At 32.7% G+C, this 18,129-nt stretch overlaps 1 protein-coding gene across 2 annotated transcripts in view; it reads right to left on the bottom strand.

Moving 5' to 3' along the window:
- raskol (Ras GTPase-activating protein raskol) overlaps positions 1-18,129 on the bottom strand; it is a 469,413-nt gene that overhangs the window by 436,760 nt on the left and 14,524 nt on the right. For both annotated transcript variants that reach the window (XM_017910186.1, XM_017910189.1), the window contains exon 2: positions 17,792-17,978. In XM_017910186.1, coding sequence (XP_017765675.1) covers positions 17,792-17,966 — 175 coding nt within the window. In that variant the 5' untranslated portion in view covers positions 17,967-17,978. The remainder of the gene's footprint in view (positions 1-17,791; positions 17,979-18,129) is intronic.

Here is an 18,129-nt window from a genome sequence, read left to right as displayed (position 1 = left end):
TAGGTATACAAATTACTCAGAAATTACCAATGTCAAAAAATGCATTATAAAATCAAAGACATCGGAAAATTTTAAAAATATTTAATTCAGGTTTCACATTTACCAATTGTTTTTATAGCTACAAAAAAATTATTAAACAAGTTTCGAAAAATTCCAAATTATAATTTAAAAATAATTAAATCCTTGCGATTCCCTATAAATAAAAATTCCTTTATTTATTTAAATATTTATGTATACGAATTACTAGGTATGTAAATCCTCTATTAAAAAAAGTATTAAGGAATCGGACAAATCCTATAATTTTTGTATTATTTTGTAATATTATTTTTATTTTGTAGTATTATTTTTTAATATTATTTTTAAAATTTGTATAATTTCTGCATTATATGAAGCATTTAAATATTCATGCTTATATTAGTATACCACCAATGTATAATTAAATATTAAAAAATTTTAAAATATTTAATTCAGGTGAATAATCTGTATACTAAATTTTAAATATCACTCTGGCCACGTAGTTTCCAAAATAAATCAAATATCCGAATAACTTAAATTTCTATTACAATCTACATTTATAAGATATTGCAAAATAAATTTAAAAAACTTCGATTTTTCACGAAAAAAGGAGCGAGTGTCATTTCCTCTAATCAAACCGCGATTGCGAACAACACCTCTCGGGTTATTAAATCCTGCCATAAATATTCAACGAATCTCTACTTTCACGCTATAATGCGACAGCTTCCGGTCTTCCAGAGAAATTCACGTGGAACAAGAGACAACGTTTGGAAATCTACGACTTCCATCTCGCTTCAATTTCTTTTCCCCTCAGAATTATTCGACTCTCCGTGTGTTCGCTGGAAATTCTTACTTGCGATTTACGACGCTCGGTTGTTTAATTGGCAGTTGATATTTAGTAATTGCAGGAATTTGCATCGCAGATCAGGTTCAAGATGATTCGATTAAAGGAAAATGATATGATTTCCTAAGACGGTACGACGTGATAAGCTGCGTTAGATAAGCGAGTATGTAGGCTGGGATAAATATTTATAAAGGAAGTGCAGTGATTTTGAAAAAAGTTTGTATCTTTTCAGAAAGATTATTATGTCGGAATTTGAATAAGTGGAGATTCGGTTGGGATAGCGGAGATATATCAGAAGATAAAATTTAATTTTGAATAATTAAAATTAATTATATTTCCTTTCAATAGTATATGATTTGTTCTTTGAAAAATATTTATTTTTAATATATTGGTATTATATTTTATAATAAATTTGATTTTATTATGTACAGTATGTGGTGTTTATTATAATATATAATACTCTATTTAATATATATTATGTTTTATAATAATATTATGTGAGATTTGATAGTAATATTTATATGATTATTTATATAATATATTGATATAATTCAAAAGATTTTGAATAATTAAAATTAATTATATTTCCTTCCAATAGCATATTTGTTCTTTGAAAAATATTTATTTTTAATATATTGGTATTATATTTTATAATAAATTTGATTTTATTTTGTGCAGTATGTGGTGTTTATTATAATATATAATACTCTATTTAATATATATTATGTTTTATAATAATATTATGTGAGATTTGATAGTAATATTTATATGATTATTTATATAATATATTGATATAATTCAAAAGATTTTGAATAATTAAAATTAATTATATTTCCTTCCAATAGCATATTTGTTCTTTGAAAAATATTTATTTTTAATATATTGGTATTATATTTTATAATAAATTTGATTTTATTTTGTGCAGTATGTGGTGTTTATTATAATATATAATACTCTATTTAATTTATTGATATAATTTAAAAGATTTTGAATAATTAAAATTAATTATATTTTCTTTCAATAGCACATGATTTGTTCTTTGAAAAATATTTATTTTTAATATGTTGGTATTATATTTTATAATAAATTTTATTACATTTTGTGTAGTATGTGGTATTTATTATAATATATAATACTCTATTCAATATATATTACGTTTTATAACAATATTATGTAAAATTTGATAGTAATATTTATATAATATATTGATAAAATAATAATTATGCCAATAGTGTCACAAATATTATATTACTTTCCAATCATATATATAGAAATGATACATTTCCCATTAATTACAAGTGTTTTAATCTTCAACTCAAAATATTCAGCACCTTTCTACCAATAGCAAGAAACAATTAGAATTTGACAAAAGCATCCACTGCTATATTTATCCTCCTAGCACAACAGTACACGCTAACAAGTATCTATCAATCCAAGCAAACCTGGGTGTATATACAATTCAACGTATGTAATTACATCCACAACATCGTAATTACCCTAACAGGACCCAACCCACATTTCTCGAACTACAAACCTAACCTGATACACCCAAAAATTAACAGCAGCCATACACTCCTATCAAAACCGAAATTAAACAGAGAAAGCAAAAATTAGTAGAAATCTATCACAAAAGGAAAAATTAAAATACGAAATAAGATTAGTAGAAATTTTCCTAGGAAGAAAAATTCGAGAGGAAAGAAAAAATTAATAGAAATCTTTTACAAAAGGAAAATTTAGAACAAGAAAAAGAATTAGTAGAAATTCTTTCCAAAAGAAAAATACGAAAGAAAATAAAGTGGTAGAAATTCTCTACAAAAGGAAAATTTAAAATGCAAAAATAGATTAGTAGAAATTTTCCTAGGAAGAAAAATTCCGAAGGAAAGAAAAATCAGGAGAAATTTTCCACAAAAGGAAAATTCAAAGGGAAATAAAAATTAGTAGAAATTTTTCCCAAAGGAAAATTCAAAGGAAAATATAAATTAGTAGAAATCTATCACAAAAGGAAAATAAAAATTAGAAGAAATTTTCCACAAAAGGAAAATTCAAAGGAAAATAAAAATTAGTAGAAATTTTCCACAAAAGGAAAATTCAAAGGGAAATAAAAATTAGTAGAAATTTTTCCCAAAGGAAAATATAAATTAATAGAAATCTATCACAAAAGGAAAATTCAAATGAAAATAAAAATTAGTAGAAATCTAGAACCAAAGGAAAATAAAAATTAGCAGAAATCTACAACAAAAGAAAAATTCAAAGGATAATAAAAATTAGCAGAAATTTTACACGAAGGAAAATTCCAAGGAAAATAAAAATTAGTAGAAATCCTTCACAAAAGGAAAACTCAAAAGAAACTAAAAATTAGTAAAATTCCTCCACAACACGAAAACTTAAAAGGAAAGAAAAATTAATATAAATCCTTCTCAAAAGTATTCTTCGATACCATTCAATGTCACTTCACAACTTTCGACACTAAATTACCAACAAAAGAACCGAAAAAAAAAACAAAAAACAAAACAAAACAAAAATGATAGACGATACATCACTCGTCCGATTGCACGTCACAATGGCCGAATCGCGTGATACGAGACACGACGTCACATTGGCCCGTGTCACGAGCGAATCCTCGCGTCCTTGGATTCCCGACGATTAAATGCAGAGGGCTGCCGGAGGCGGACTGTCCACGTTGGTGAATTTGCGTCTTGGGACAGCCGGAGGATATGCGGTTGTCGGTGACGATAAGAGTGCCCCGCCTGGCAGGAAGTCGTTTTTCCAAAATAAACGAGCGGATTAAACTGACCGTGACGATTGCAAATCATCGTCGTTATAGGCTGTTGCCGTGTGAACCTTCCGAGTGGACCGGCATACGGACCACTCAACGTGTTCGTTTAACTCCATAAACGGCAGCAAATGGAAATTAACCAATGGTAAACAGCCGTGAAATTCTGCAGACACCGTGTATCTCTTGGGATTATCGTTATTTTAGAACCAAATTGCTCGAGCGATGCTCAACTTTTGATAATTTACTCGATTTCAAATAATTTATCACTTTCTGCTCCTGGGAGTGAATTCAATTGGTAAATACTGACAAACTAAAAATATTATTTAAGGAGAATTATTAAACCTATGCATTGCACTCAGCAGGTATATACTTCTATCAAAATCGAAATTTAAAAGAAAAAAGAAAAATTAGTAGAAATCGTCCACGAAAGGAAAATTTAAAATAAAATAAAAATTAATAGAAATCCTCTATAAAAGGAAAATTCAAAGGAAAATAAAAATTAATAGAAATCTATCACAAAAGGAAAATAAGAATTAGAAGAAATTTTCCACAAAAGGAAAATTCAATGGAAAATAAAAATTAGTAGAAATTTTCCACAAAGGAATATTCAAAGAAAAAGAAAAATTAGTAGAAATTTTGCACAAAGGAAAATTCAACGGAAAATAAAATTTAGTATAAATTCTGTACAAAAGGAAAATTTGAAACAAGAGAAAGAATTAGTAGAAATTTTCCACGAAAGGAAAATTCAGAAGAAAATAAAAATTAGTAAGAATTTTTCACAAAGGAAAATTGAAAGAAAAATAATAATTAGTAGTAATTTTTCACATAGGAAAATTCAAAAGAAAATAAAAATTAGTAGAAATTTTCCACAAAGGAAAATTGAAAGGAAAATAAAAATTAGTATAAATGCTCTACAAAAGGAAAATTTAAAGCAAGAGAAAGAATTAGTAGAAATTTTCCACGAAAGGAAAATTCAGAAGAAAATAAAAATTAGTAGTAATTTTTCACAAAAGAAAATTCAAGGGAAAATAAAAATTAGTAGAAATCCTCCACAAACGGGGAATTCAAAGTAAAATAAAAATTAGTAAAAGTTTTCCACAAAGGAAAATAAAAATTAGTAGAAATTTTCCACAAAAAGAAAATTCAAAAGGAAAGAAAAATTAGTAGAAATCCTCTACAAAAGAAAAATTGAAAGGAAAATAAAAATTAGTAGAAATCCTCCACAAAAGGAAAATTCGAAGGAAAATTTAAAACAAGGAAAAGAATGAGAGGCACCCTTCATTTGATAAAATTTCGAAGATCGATATTCATTAATATGTCAAATTTAAGATACTGTAACGATGTGCTAGACATCAAAATGAAACAATTCTACGTGTTAATTATTATACAATTTATTATCTACTGCTCAAGAAAATATCGTCAACTTTATCGCAGAAAATCTTTGAACTCCTATTCTTCTTTAAAAAGTAAGAAAAATCATCGAGTGCAGAGGGTTATAAACCATTCTGTTTAATTAATACCCTAATTTATGGAGAATTTGTTTTTAACGGTGATTGGGGATTTTAAATATTTTTCGTGCTTATCATCCATTGTGATTTCAGCTCAATTTCACCTAAAACCTTCTCGCCATAATAGAGGTTTCTCCTCGTAAATTAGACCTCAATCGCCGTACGCACAACGCTGACAGTGAACGCGTGTGGTATACTAAAGTGGAGGCCAGGAGTTTTAGTCGTTCAAGGTTACTGAGGCGTGATACCCTCACTCCGTTCAAGCCGCTATAGCGGGTCTAACCATAGAGGGAAGCCTCTACATAGCTTCATCGTCCAACGTCTGATTAGGGAGCTGCTTTAAATTTTGCAACGTAAATTAATTATTACATATAAAGAAATTTCTGTTGAATATGAAATTTAATAAATAATAAATGCAATTAAATACGACTAAAATTGTATCAAAGAATTTTAATACTCAAATAATATTTATTGCATACGAATATTATTATGAGTACTAAATATAAAATTTAATAAATAGTAAATGCAATTAAGTATCACTAATATTTTATTCGAGAATTTAAATATTTAAATAATATTTATTACATACGAATATTAAATATAAAATTTAATAAATAGTGAATACAAATAAGTACCATTAAAATTTTATTCGAGAATTTAAATATTTAAGTAATATTTATTACATAGGAATATTGTTATGAGTATTAAATATAAAATTTAATAAATAATACATTCAATTAAATACCACTAATATTTTATTCGAGAATTTAAATATTCAAATAATACTTATTATATACAAATATTATTATGAATATTAAATATAAAATTTAATAAATAGTGAATACAAATAAGTACCATTAAAATTTTATTCGAGAATTTAAATATTTAAGTAATATTTATTACATAGGAATATTATTATGAGTATTAAATATAAAATTTAATTAAATCTTTTACGAGAATTTAAATATTCATATAACATTTATTATATATAATAATTGAAAATTTGATTAAGATATTAAAATTGATATTCTTCCCAGTTATAAATTAATAAATTTAGAAGGTGTTAATAATTGTCCAATAATTCCCTAACTTTAGTTTATTCTTCTGTAAGTGTCGTAATATTTATCAGCGAAGATACACATGCTAAAATGTATATACATAAGATTGTGTAAGTAGGAAACATGTTTAAACAAGGAGATAAAAGATACACTTGTGAAAGACTTGGACAAATAGAAACCCGATAATGTGTAAAGAAAATAACCAAACGACTCGTGATCACTTTCTATCATAAAACCATGTTGTATGTTCAAGAATGTTTTCCACAAAACCTGTCTCCAACTATCATATATACATTTGTAGAAATACCAATCGGTAGTAAACCTTAAACCTATCACCTTTTCAATAATATCCTAATTGTACAATCCAGGATCATTTGCATAAAGCATATTTTTCAATGAATAATAATTTAAACAAGGAAAAAAGAATTTTCAAACCTAAATTAACTCTGAATCTCAGATTAATAATATAATAAAAATTCCAAACCAGTATTTTATTCAAACATTATTTATTAAAATCAAATAATTCATTCAAATCTGCACTATAGATTTAATTAAATGAATAGCAAATATCTCTAAATTAATCCTAATTTACACGTGCGAATTTAATAATATAATATAAACTACAAAATACAATTTTTAAAAATTATAAAATTTATAATTTTTGTTTTACAATTTTTTTAAATTATAAAATACCAATTTTGGTATTAATTACCTACACATATTAATTATCAATAATCATAAAATCTCCCTTTTGTTATCAATTATTTACACGTAACAATTACTAATAAATATACAATTTTTATTTTGCTATTAATTATTTACACATTAATTAACAGTAATCATAAAATTCCTCTTTTGCTCTAAATTAATCCTGATTTACACGTGTGAATTTAATAATGGAATATAAACTACAAAATACAATTTTTAAAAATTATATAATTTCTAATTTTTAATTTTTTACAATTTTTTTAAATTATAAAATCCTCATTTTGGTATTAATTATTTACACGTATTAATTACCAATAATCATAGAATTCCCATTTTGCTATCAATTATTTATACATATTAATTACCAATAACTATGAAACCCCCATGTTGCTATTAATAATTTACACATATTAATTACCAATAATCATAAAATTCCCATTTTGCTATCAATTACCAATAATCATAAAACCCCTATTTAGCTATTAATTATTTACACATATTAATTACCAATAATCATAAAATCTCCCTTCTAATTAATTAACTAATTATATAATTCTTTTAATTTAAATTTCAATTATTTAAATATTAATTACTTTAATCAATTATAAAACCCAAGTCTTCCTTCGCTGAAATCAAAAAATATTGAAAACCATAAAAAAGAAAGTGGAAAATTTCAAACCCACGATCGTGAAAACTTTCTTTTTCCCATCGCTCTGACCAGGCATACTGTTCACGCGCCCTAACAATTATCCACAACAATCCTACGCTTGATCGTATCATACGTCAATGGTATTTGCATTAGAATGACTAACAAGCGGCATTTGCATTCGACAACGAGATACAGCGTTGGCAGAACAAAAACAAACCCGGCATCCATTCGCATGAAAATTCAATCGAGACACGCGTGTTCGTACTTACTGTCGGTAAGTGTTACGGTCAGCTGGCCTTAACAGTTAAGCAGAGTTTACACGGAGTCCCGTCTCGTTAATTCAGCCTGCACTTCACACGGGTAAATACGGCTCGCGATCCTTTCCACGTTAGAACAACGGCAATTAACGAGTCTCAGTACGAGCATAAAATTGCACCCGGCGAACAATAGGGAAATTAGGGTCGCCGGTGTAAACGAGGCGAAGTAACGCGTCGGCGAGAACTTCATTTCTACGACGTATCAGGAACAGACTAGAAAGCACTTTCCAATGTTATTCCGATGTTCCAATGTTACGTAAATGGTCAGTCAATGTTTAGAACGAGAGCTTTGGCAATTTCTCGTCCGCCATTTTTTATGAAGAAATTTTTATGCAATTATTTCTTGCATCAAATAATATATAGGCGAAGACAAGACATAGACGAGTAGAGAAAATTTGTTGATTGGAACTGAGAAAAAATTTATTTTGTATAATTGAAACGTAAGTGGTCAATTAATGTTTAGAACGAGAGCTTTGGCAATTTCTCGTCCGCCATTTTTGATGAAGAAATTTTTATGCAATTATTTCTTGCATCAAATAATATATAGGCGAAGACAAGACATAGACGAGTAGAGAAAATTTGTTGATTGGTAATGAGAAAAAATTTATTTTGTTTGGAATGAGAGCTTTGAAAATTCACCATCCGCCATTTTCCTTTGTCCAAGGAAAGAAATTTTTATGTAATTATTTCTTGCAACCCCTAATATATAAAAGGGAAAATAAAATAGACGAGAGAATAAAATTTGTATGCGATCGTTTCTATCCCATGAAATGGACAAATGGCAGAATTTATTAATTGGTAGCGAGGAAAAATTTATTTTGTATAATTAAAAAATAAGTGGTCAGTCAACGTTTGGAATGAAAGCTTTGAAAATTCACCATCCATCATTTTCTTTTGTCCAAGGAAAGAAATTTTTATATAATTATTTCCTGCAACCCCTAATATATAAAGGGGGAAATAAAATAGAAGAGTAAATAAAATTTTTATGCGATCGTTTCTATTCCACAAAATAAGATATTAGATAAAATTTGTTAATTAGTATTGAGGAAAAATTGATTTTGTATAATTGAAACGTTAATATTAAGAATACTGGCAATTTGTTTATTTTGCGGAGTAGGAGAATATTTTAGCAGCTTCCATTTTATATCTATAGAATTTGTGAATTTTTCTTACATCATAATTTAGGAAATTTTAGATTGATTGGTCTATTTCTTGGAATAAAAATAATTATTTAAATAATAGGAAATTAATATAAAATTTATTTGAAAAGGAAATTAGGGTTGCAACCCCTTAATTGTTGGAAAGATTTGAAAGACTTCTTTGTCAGACATATTTTAACAAAACAACTGAAATGTACAGTATACACAAGTATAATGTATCATTGTATTCCCTTCACTTAAAAAAGAAAATATATTTTAAAAACTCCTGTTTTATATATATATTGTGTAAAAATAACGCAACTCCATATCCCCTTATAAAAAGAAAGAAAATAAAATAAAATAAATACTACCCACACAGAATTTTTCTATTATTATACCTAAAAAATTATTATACGTAAAATCATTATATGTAAAAATAAAATAAAATAAAATAAATTCTACCTACACAGAATTTTTCCATTATTATACGTAAAATCATTATACGTAAAAATAAAATAAAATAAAATAAATTCTACCTACACAGAATTTTTCCATTATTATAGCTAAAGAATTATTATACGTAAAAAATTAAAAATAAAATAAATTCTACCTACACAGAATTTTTCTATTATTATACTTAAAAGGTGAACCTATAAAATAGACCAGCCCACATCTCTATTCCTTTCAAAGCTAAAAACAAAATCATACTCGAAAGCTTCAAAACAACCATCCATTCCACATCAGGAATATTCCATTATCAGGTCCATTACCAGTTCAAAACAGTTGTAACCCATTTCCCGTTCAAGCGGAATCCCGTACAACACCTGCGCCCCCAAGGTCAACATCCTTCATAATTCCTCGAAACGTCAAAGAGAGAAGAATACGTTGCAGACAACAAGGTACGAAGGAATTCCGGGTTCTCACGTTTAAAAGAACTCGAAGGCTCCCGTTCCAGCCGCCACGTTGGTACCATCCTCTTCGATCCCGATCATTAGAGATTCAGGGAACGCGTCACGTTTCAGTATATACGCGGCGGGCATGGGGATCGCGCGATTAGCTCACAAAGAAACGCTTAATCACTCTTCTTTCCACTTAACGGTTTTCGAACCACGATGCACGCGATCCCCAACGAAAAACCGTAGCGACCAACCCCGGTGACCCCGGTGTCTCTGTTAATTGCCGCGTAATTGCTGGAAATTAGGGGTCTAGCAGAGAGATGGAACGATTGTATCGTGAGCTTTGAACGAGATTGGAACACGGTGATCTTTTTGAACGAAATTTAATTGCTGAGAACTGCGATGGTATTGGGATGGGAGATAATGGCGTGCGATGTCGTTCGTGCTTTCGAATTTCATAGTCAATGGGGAACTTAGGGGTAAGGTGCGGTGAGACACTTTGATAGATTAGAAAGTGGAAAAAGTAAATATTTTCATTGGGAACGACAGATCGAAGATTTTTTTTCTTTTAGAAAAAATTTTAATCGTAATTTGTTCTAGTGAGTTCTAGTAATATATTTTTCTAGGAATTATTCTCTAGTAAACTTTAGTAGTACTTTTCTAGTAATGTTGTTTATTTATAAAAGTCTAGTGATTTTTAGTAACTTGGTAATTTACCGAGCATATAATGTGGAAATAGTAAATAGATACCGTGGAAAAAGTAAATATTTACATTAGGAACGATAACTCGAAGATCTTTTTTTTTTCCTTTTTTCTTTTTGAGAAAATTTTAATGTTAATTTGTTTTAGTGAGTTCTAGTAATATTTTTTTCTAGGAATTATTCTCTAGTAAACTTTAGTAGTAATTTTCTAGTAATGTTGTTTACTTATAAAAGTCTAGTGATTTTTAGTAACTTGGTAATTTACCGAGCACATAATGTGGAAGTAGTAAATAGATAATGTGGAAAAAGTAAATATTTTCATTAGGAACGATAGCTCGAGAATTTTTTTTTTTCTTTTCTTCTTAGAGAGAAAATTTTAATGGTAATTTGTTCTAGTGGGTTCTAGTAATATTTTTCTCTAGGAATTATTCTCTAGTAAATTTTAATAGTATTTTCCCAGTAGCGTTTATCTATAAAAGTCTAGTGATTTTTAGTAACTTGGTAATTTACCGAGCATATAATGTTAGGATTATATTAATATGTTGATAGACTGAACATATTTGCATAGCATTGGTAACCAGCGAAGTATTAGATAATATAAGAGAAAGTAGATGAATATATACTAACTAAATAAAAATGTACTTAACTGTTTTCAACTCTACCAGGCTTATAGATGAATTTTATTATATTCGTTAGTTGGAATTATTTTATAATTCTCTTGAATAAGCTATAAACGTAAACATAAATTCTTCACATTTTACGACATTTGCCTATGTTGTTACAACTCGATGATACGTTTGCAGTAAACCTTGCATGCAATTCCGCTGCCTCATGGCGAAATTGTGTGCACCATGTATGGCAATTTCGTCTGATGCAACCTTCGGCTATTTCTGTTCCACACTGGTTAAAAACCACTGTTTCAAACATCTACTTACATCCATTTAAATCAACTAGACACCTATAAACAATAATGCACCTGGATTTAATAAAAACCGCTTCATATAATATAAAAATTAAAAATTCTCCATATTCCAATTATAACACGTCCAAAATCTAAAATAAAATCAGAAAAATTACTAATCATTTACCAATCACCAATGAATGACAAAAAGAATCGAATACAGAAATTTAAAGAAGTCTCGCATATACAAAAATGCAGATTCCTTGAAAGCTAACCTAACCTTAAAGCGTCAAGAATCGCGTGAAAAATAAAACTGCAAATATTCCCTTCTATAGAATAGAATCACGTTCCTCGCTACCGATACAAACACGGACGGCAAAAATATAGAGCATAGAAGTTGCAAGGAACTCGATCGTAAATCTCCGTGAAGAGATTCGATTGCGAAACAGAAATCCCCCGCGTTCCGTTACGTAACGAAAGAGAGGCACGTACGCGGCCGATCGTCGCGGCACGAGCGCGCACGAGGGAATGTCGCAATCGTGAAGATTCGGCCGCGCTCGGGCGTTTTCGTGGGTGAAGGGCGCGCGTGCATTCATGCGTGCAACGTGGACGCGACTCGGACCAGCGCACCGACATCGAGTGGTGGGGGTAGAGTGTAACCGTACAGAGGCTATAGGATGGTTCTTCCGGCGCGAGGGCGCATCCGGTGCCTGAGACAATGCCTGAACGATGATCGAGACTGGAAAGACTTTCGAGTGATTCTCAACTTATTGATCCAACGTTTTGCTATACATCGCATTGTTTCGCTACTGTTTTTATCGAGCCTTCCTTTCGCTCGACTCTTGGCAGATTCATAGCTCGCTCGGCGAAATATTTGGTTAACGCTGCAACTACCGGATTGCCGGCTATGCGTTCTGTAACAGTGCAACTTCCGATACGCGATGCGCATTTAAATGCTGTACACATTGACGAGGATAATTGAGGCGTTGTGGTGGGAATAATTGGGTGTACGTATATATACCTTCCTATGGGGATAGGAGTCAATATTAATACTGGGTGTATTAAAAGGATAAACAGGAACAGTTTATCACGATTATAAAGTTAAATATAGTGTCCAGAGATGATAGTAATTTATATGTAGATGGGTTGAATATACGGGTATATGTAGCAATAGTGAATTTTAACAAGAGAAATGAGAATGGAAATGGTGTTAATCATTCTCGCATCTTATCCGTGGAATCTTTTTCATTTCTTATTCCGACAATCATGTCAAAAAGTACAAGCAACAGGATGTTGATTGAAAAGCCAAAAATCCAAATAATTTATACAAATTTTTCTCAATTTTTATCAAATCAAAAATAAAGCAAGATATATAATAAAAAATAAAGACATATCTGATACCCTCATCCCATCCCAAAAAAGAAAAAAAAAATATGGAATGACATTGTCACGAGGAATTGTACACACAAATTTTTTCCAATTTTCATCAAACCAAAAAATAAAGCAAGATAAAACAAATAAAAAAAAATCTCGAATGACAATGACACGAAGAATTATATACAACCGCGCGCGCGCACGCACGCACGCACACGCACTCACGCACACACACGCGCGCACGCACACACACACGCACGCACGCACGCACGCACGCACGCACGCACGCACGCACGCACACACACACACACACACGCGCGCGCGCGCGCGCGCGCACACACAAAATTATCTGCCAATTTGTATTCCACAAAAAAAGAAAAAAGAAAAAAGAAAAAAGAAAAAAGAAAAAAGGTACGAACACAAAGCTTCCATAGGATTCGAGTTCGATGAGGCCGAAACAACATCGTGAGCTCTCGCGTTTATCCGGCCTGCAATCTCGGCGTGGTATTACCTTTAAATTAATAAACCCCGTTGCGTCGCGTGATTGCCGTCACTCGGAAACGCGTCCGTTACGCGCGTGTTATTACGCGCGGCGTGCAATTTCAATAATAATTATAATCACGCGCGTGGCCGCGCGTGACAAGGACGCGAGACATGGAGGAAAGACCGAGAGGGACAAAGAAACATCACTGGCCAAACGAATGCTCCTCTGCCCCGTACCGGAGACTTTAATGCCTGCCCACGAACCTAAAGAACCGCTGAAATTCGTATTTCCATCGTGTACCAGCATCGCGAGGCTATGGTTGGAGGTTAGGTCGCTCGAAATCAACGATCTGGTTCACGTCACTGTGATTGGTCGAGGATCGACTAGAGGAGGTTACGTACAGGTGAGCTCGTTTGCATGGAGGGGATGAGACCAGGTCTCATCCGCTGAGAAGCTTCCTCTCATTGGACTTCGTTCTCGCGAAAAATGACCGTAGACTGTAGTTCGTGGTCCGTAGTAGGGGTTAGAACGACGTGGATTGGTCTATCGAGAGGAATTTAGAAGTTCCAGGCCTAATCACCATGATCGGAAGGTGTTTGAGAGACACGGAGCTCGAGGCTCCATCTACCGGGCTGGTGGCTACTGCGCGGGGCGCAGAAGGAGGCCGTAGGTTGGCCTAGTGGGACGCAGCGAAGATGACAATGGTGTAACTAGTCAATTGAATTATTTTCATTGGTTGGAGTGACTCATCAATGAGATCATCGATGAGTGGATTATTTGATGCAGGATTTGTGTTAAGCTCGGGGATTGTCTATCAGTTTTTGAAATTATAGATCATCGAGAGGTGTAGGGGTTAGAAGATGGCTCGATAAATATTCGTCCCTGTTATCCTAGAATTTACAACCCTCTAAGAACACGCTGGGAACTTCCGAACTCTGAGCCCCATAAATCCAAACCGCTGTAAGTTTCGAACTCTGGAGCTACCGAGATCGTAATCTCGAAGAATTTAATATTGTTTGCAAAATTTAAGGGGAGATTAAGGTGCTCACGTGAAAGTTTCTTGTGGGTATACTTCGCACCGACTATGTTTGAACCTGCCAACTTGTCACACGATTTACCGCCATCTTGGTTTTAATCAGTCATTTAACCAGGGATTTTCTTATTATGTTCTCATTGTATATTAGTGGGTATTAACACAGATCTAATTGAAATTAAATGGTTCTTATTCGATATAAAAATATTTGAATGCATGTATTAAAAACTTGATTAATTTTTAATTAAACTGGATTAAAATTGTCAACTATACAGGGTGCCCCAAAAAAATTTAAACACACTTTGCGTGATTACAAAAACAGAAAAAAAAGAAAGAAAATTAGAAAGAATAAGGTATTAAAGTGTGTATACGTTATTTTGGGACACCCTGTATATCTCTGAGTAATTGTCTTTGTCAATTTTGTGCTGCCATTTTGTTACTCAGGCTTAATATATCACATAGTGTAAAGATAAAATGAAAGAAATAATAAAGTGTAAATAAAAAAATGAAAGTAATTTTATTAAGCAAATTATTCCATAAATATCTTTCATATCAAAATAAAATACAAAGTAAAGTGTAAAATAAAATATATTGAAGTTAAAGAACACGAGATAAATAGAGAATATAAAATTGAAAAAAAGAAAAAATAATATTTAAGTTTTAATTTGCTTAATTTACTCGAGAAACATTTCTTGAATATTACTATATTACCATATCTCCTATCTTCAATTCCTAATACAGCTGCCAGTTAACGTCTCCTCTCTCGAGGCTTCCAGAGACAGATTTAACAGAGGAATTCATACCTCGAGGTACAACCACGACATCTTCATTACATGTTACCGAAGTACTTTCCAATCCAAGAAACTTCATTATCATAAATTTCCAGCTCGCTACTCCATCTGTTCCAAGACATATCTCATCTCCCAATTCCAAATACTTCACTCTACTGCACGCAATCTTACTTTCCAGCTTCGCAAATAAACGTTCCTCCATTCCATCCGCCATAACCAATCTTTCCTTCACTCGAGCGAAAACATTTACATTTATACATATCAAAAACTGCAAGCATAAACTAGCGAACCAAAGTTCAAAATTTTCTCAAACTTTTCACTCGCACTCACAGAGAAATATTATCGTTATCGAACACGAAACAGCCAATAGCACAAATAAAACAACGCGAAAGCAAAAGGGACAATGGGAACACGCGAGAAGGCACGGGACACGGAAAGGAAACGCGGCAGATATGGCGCGTCTGTCAGACGTAACACGAGCGATATCTACCGTCAAGGCGACAAAGCAACCTTCGAGTGCTTCCGAACCTCCGACTCTAGATATCACGACACGAGATCGTCTGATCGGACCTCTCACTCGCACCTACGGCGGCGGAGAATCGACCACGCGTCACAGGCAAGTTCACGGAGGATTCGTCGAATGGCCTGGGAGCCGGAATCCGCCGGGAGGTGAGAAACTCCCGAGAGAAAGGACGATTTAAATTGATGAGAGAGATCCTCGTATGGCGAAGGTCGATTGTCCCCAGTGAGTTCGTGTGAGCCTGATTTTCTGGCTGACTGCGCTGACACGGGAACAACGGGTAGAATAAAAGCACTTTTTCGGTCGTGAAAAGGTTCTGCAAGAGACAGAATGATAAATGGCGGAAAATCGGCGAGTTGACTTTGATATTCAAAGCTTTATACGTAGCCCAAGAACATTTCGCCTTCAGTTATAACACGAGAAATTTGAAAAACGATTATCTATATTATTGATGATTTGTAATATTCAAATGTAATAGAAATTGAAGCACTTTGTGCAAGATCTACGTAGGATAAGTAAAAAAAAGTTATCGATTGACTGTTGGTGTAGTAGGATACTGTCGTGTACATTATATATGCAGTTACAGGCCCCTGCCGATAATGCAGAGATTCTTTAGCCGCACCTCAAGTTACCATGGAACGATACAACTAATTAATTGAACCATAATTAAATCCATATTTAAATAAAACCAGAAGTTACACGTACCCTTAAACAATTTACAATTAAACAACATTTCTATATCAAAAATAAAAAAACGAAACTCTGAAATCTTCTATATTGCAAAATAAATAGCAGACTATACTTCTTACCATCGAATGATACATCCCAATTAACTAACCCTGCTTTACGGAACTAATTTCTACGAACCAGCCACCATTTCTACACTCCCAGCGAAACACGCGTAAACCTACAAGCATGTACTCATTCCGGAGCCACGACATCTTTCCTCTTCAATTCGTACAATTCCGCAACGCCACGCTAATTGCCGGTCATTATGAATTCAACGCGGAGCCAACACGAGCGGAAGGGCTTCTTTGTCGGCGCACTTTGGACGAAGAGGTCTTACGCGCTCGGGGAATTGCACCTGTCGAACAATGTCCGCTCGTTACGAGCGTGGCGCGCGGGTGTTTGTCAGCAGCGACCGCTCGAGACAAAGCGCAATTAATACCGGGTGGTCCGATTCCGTCCGCCGGTATCGGCTCGCGAGATAAAGCATCGACGGAGCGGAGTCGCGCGCGATTTGCGATCCAACAAAAACGCGAACGCTTCCGTGTTCTCGTTATGCACCGCGGAACGCGACAGCCGTTTCTGGCCGTTCATTTAGCGCGGGCCATTAAACGCGGTCGGGCAAGACTCGCGCGCGCGAACTCCACGCGCATTGTGTTGAATAATGAAGGGCGCGATATCGAGCCGTGGACCACGTTCCCTATACGGAAAACTGCGTCACGAATGAAGCGTTAGAATTATTTGAAATTATTGTTTTGGCTAACGTGGTTTAATTCTTCTTTCTATTTTTTTTGTTTCCTTCTTTTTCTCTTAGCTGATTCCAACTGTTTTATTTCTATGTACCGACTGAGTAGGTATTCAGCTGAAATATGGGCTGATGGATAGGGAATTCTATGTCACGGTTGAGGCGTATATAAGATATTAAAACAATCTACATGTGAGAACTATTATTTATAGTAATAATCGTGACGATATAGTGGAAAATTAAGAATGGTTAATCTATGTAGAATTAAAATCCCTAGGTATTAGTTTTAATTTTGGAAACTGGAGAATTATATTTTTCAGTAATTTTTTACTATAAACCCCTAAAATCGCGGATTTATTTTTCAACCATTTTGTTAATGCAATTATATAATGGATAAATTCTCGTTTCCTAAAGTCCAGCTTAAATTTCATTGTCAACCTAACCTTTTTAACGTCGTCGTTATCAGAATCGTAATAGGACAATGACATCCTCGTTAGAATGGAACATCGATTTAAAAATCCACTTCGAAGCAGCTTCGTTGTTTCGTACAAAATTACATCCTCGTTTAAACAAGATTAATGTTGGACGTGTGTGCGAGAGACTCACCTATCGGAGACGCGGTGTTGGCTTCCCGTAGACTAACTGTTTCTGGTTCAACCGCCGCTTCGTCTTCCTCGATCAATGGCGGCGGCGGTGCTAGGGGTCGTGACTCGTAACCCCAATGTTGTCGAAAAGCACGTGCGCCGCCATCCAATCGAACACGTGGTAACTCCACGAACATGGCGTCGCCCAACTGCAAACATAATTGCCGAAATTAGGTAATTTAGTGCGATTTTAATATTACTAAATTGTCAACAATTAATAAATATTAAATATATTATTATATTATAACAGATAGTGTGCTATTATAAATAGAATGGTACATTATAATAAATAATATATTT

The sequence above is a fragment of the Eufriesea mexicana genome, unplaced genomic scaffold, assembly GCF_001483705.2.
Source record: "Eufriesea mexicana isolate 0111107269 unplaced genomic scaffold, ASM148370v2 scaffold70, whole genome shotgun sequence".
NCBI lineage: Eukaryota > Metazoa > Arthropoda > Insecta > Hymenoptera > Apidae > Eufriesea > Eufriesea mexicana.
The sequence above is the reverse complement of the archived record's forward strand: the minus strand, read 5'-3'. Positions and strand labels throughout refer to the sequence as shown.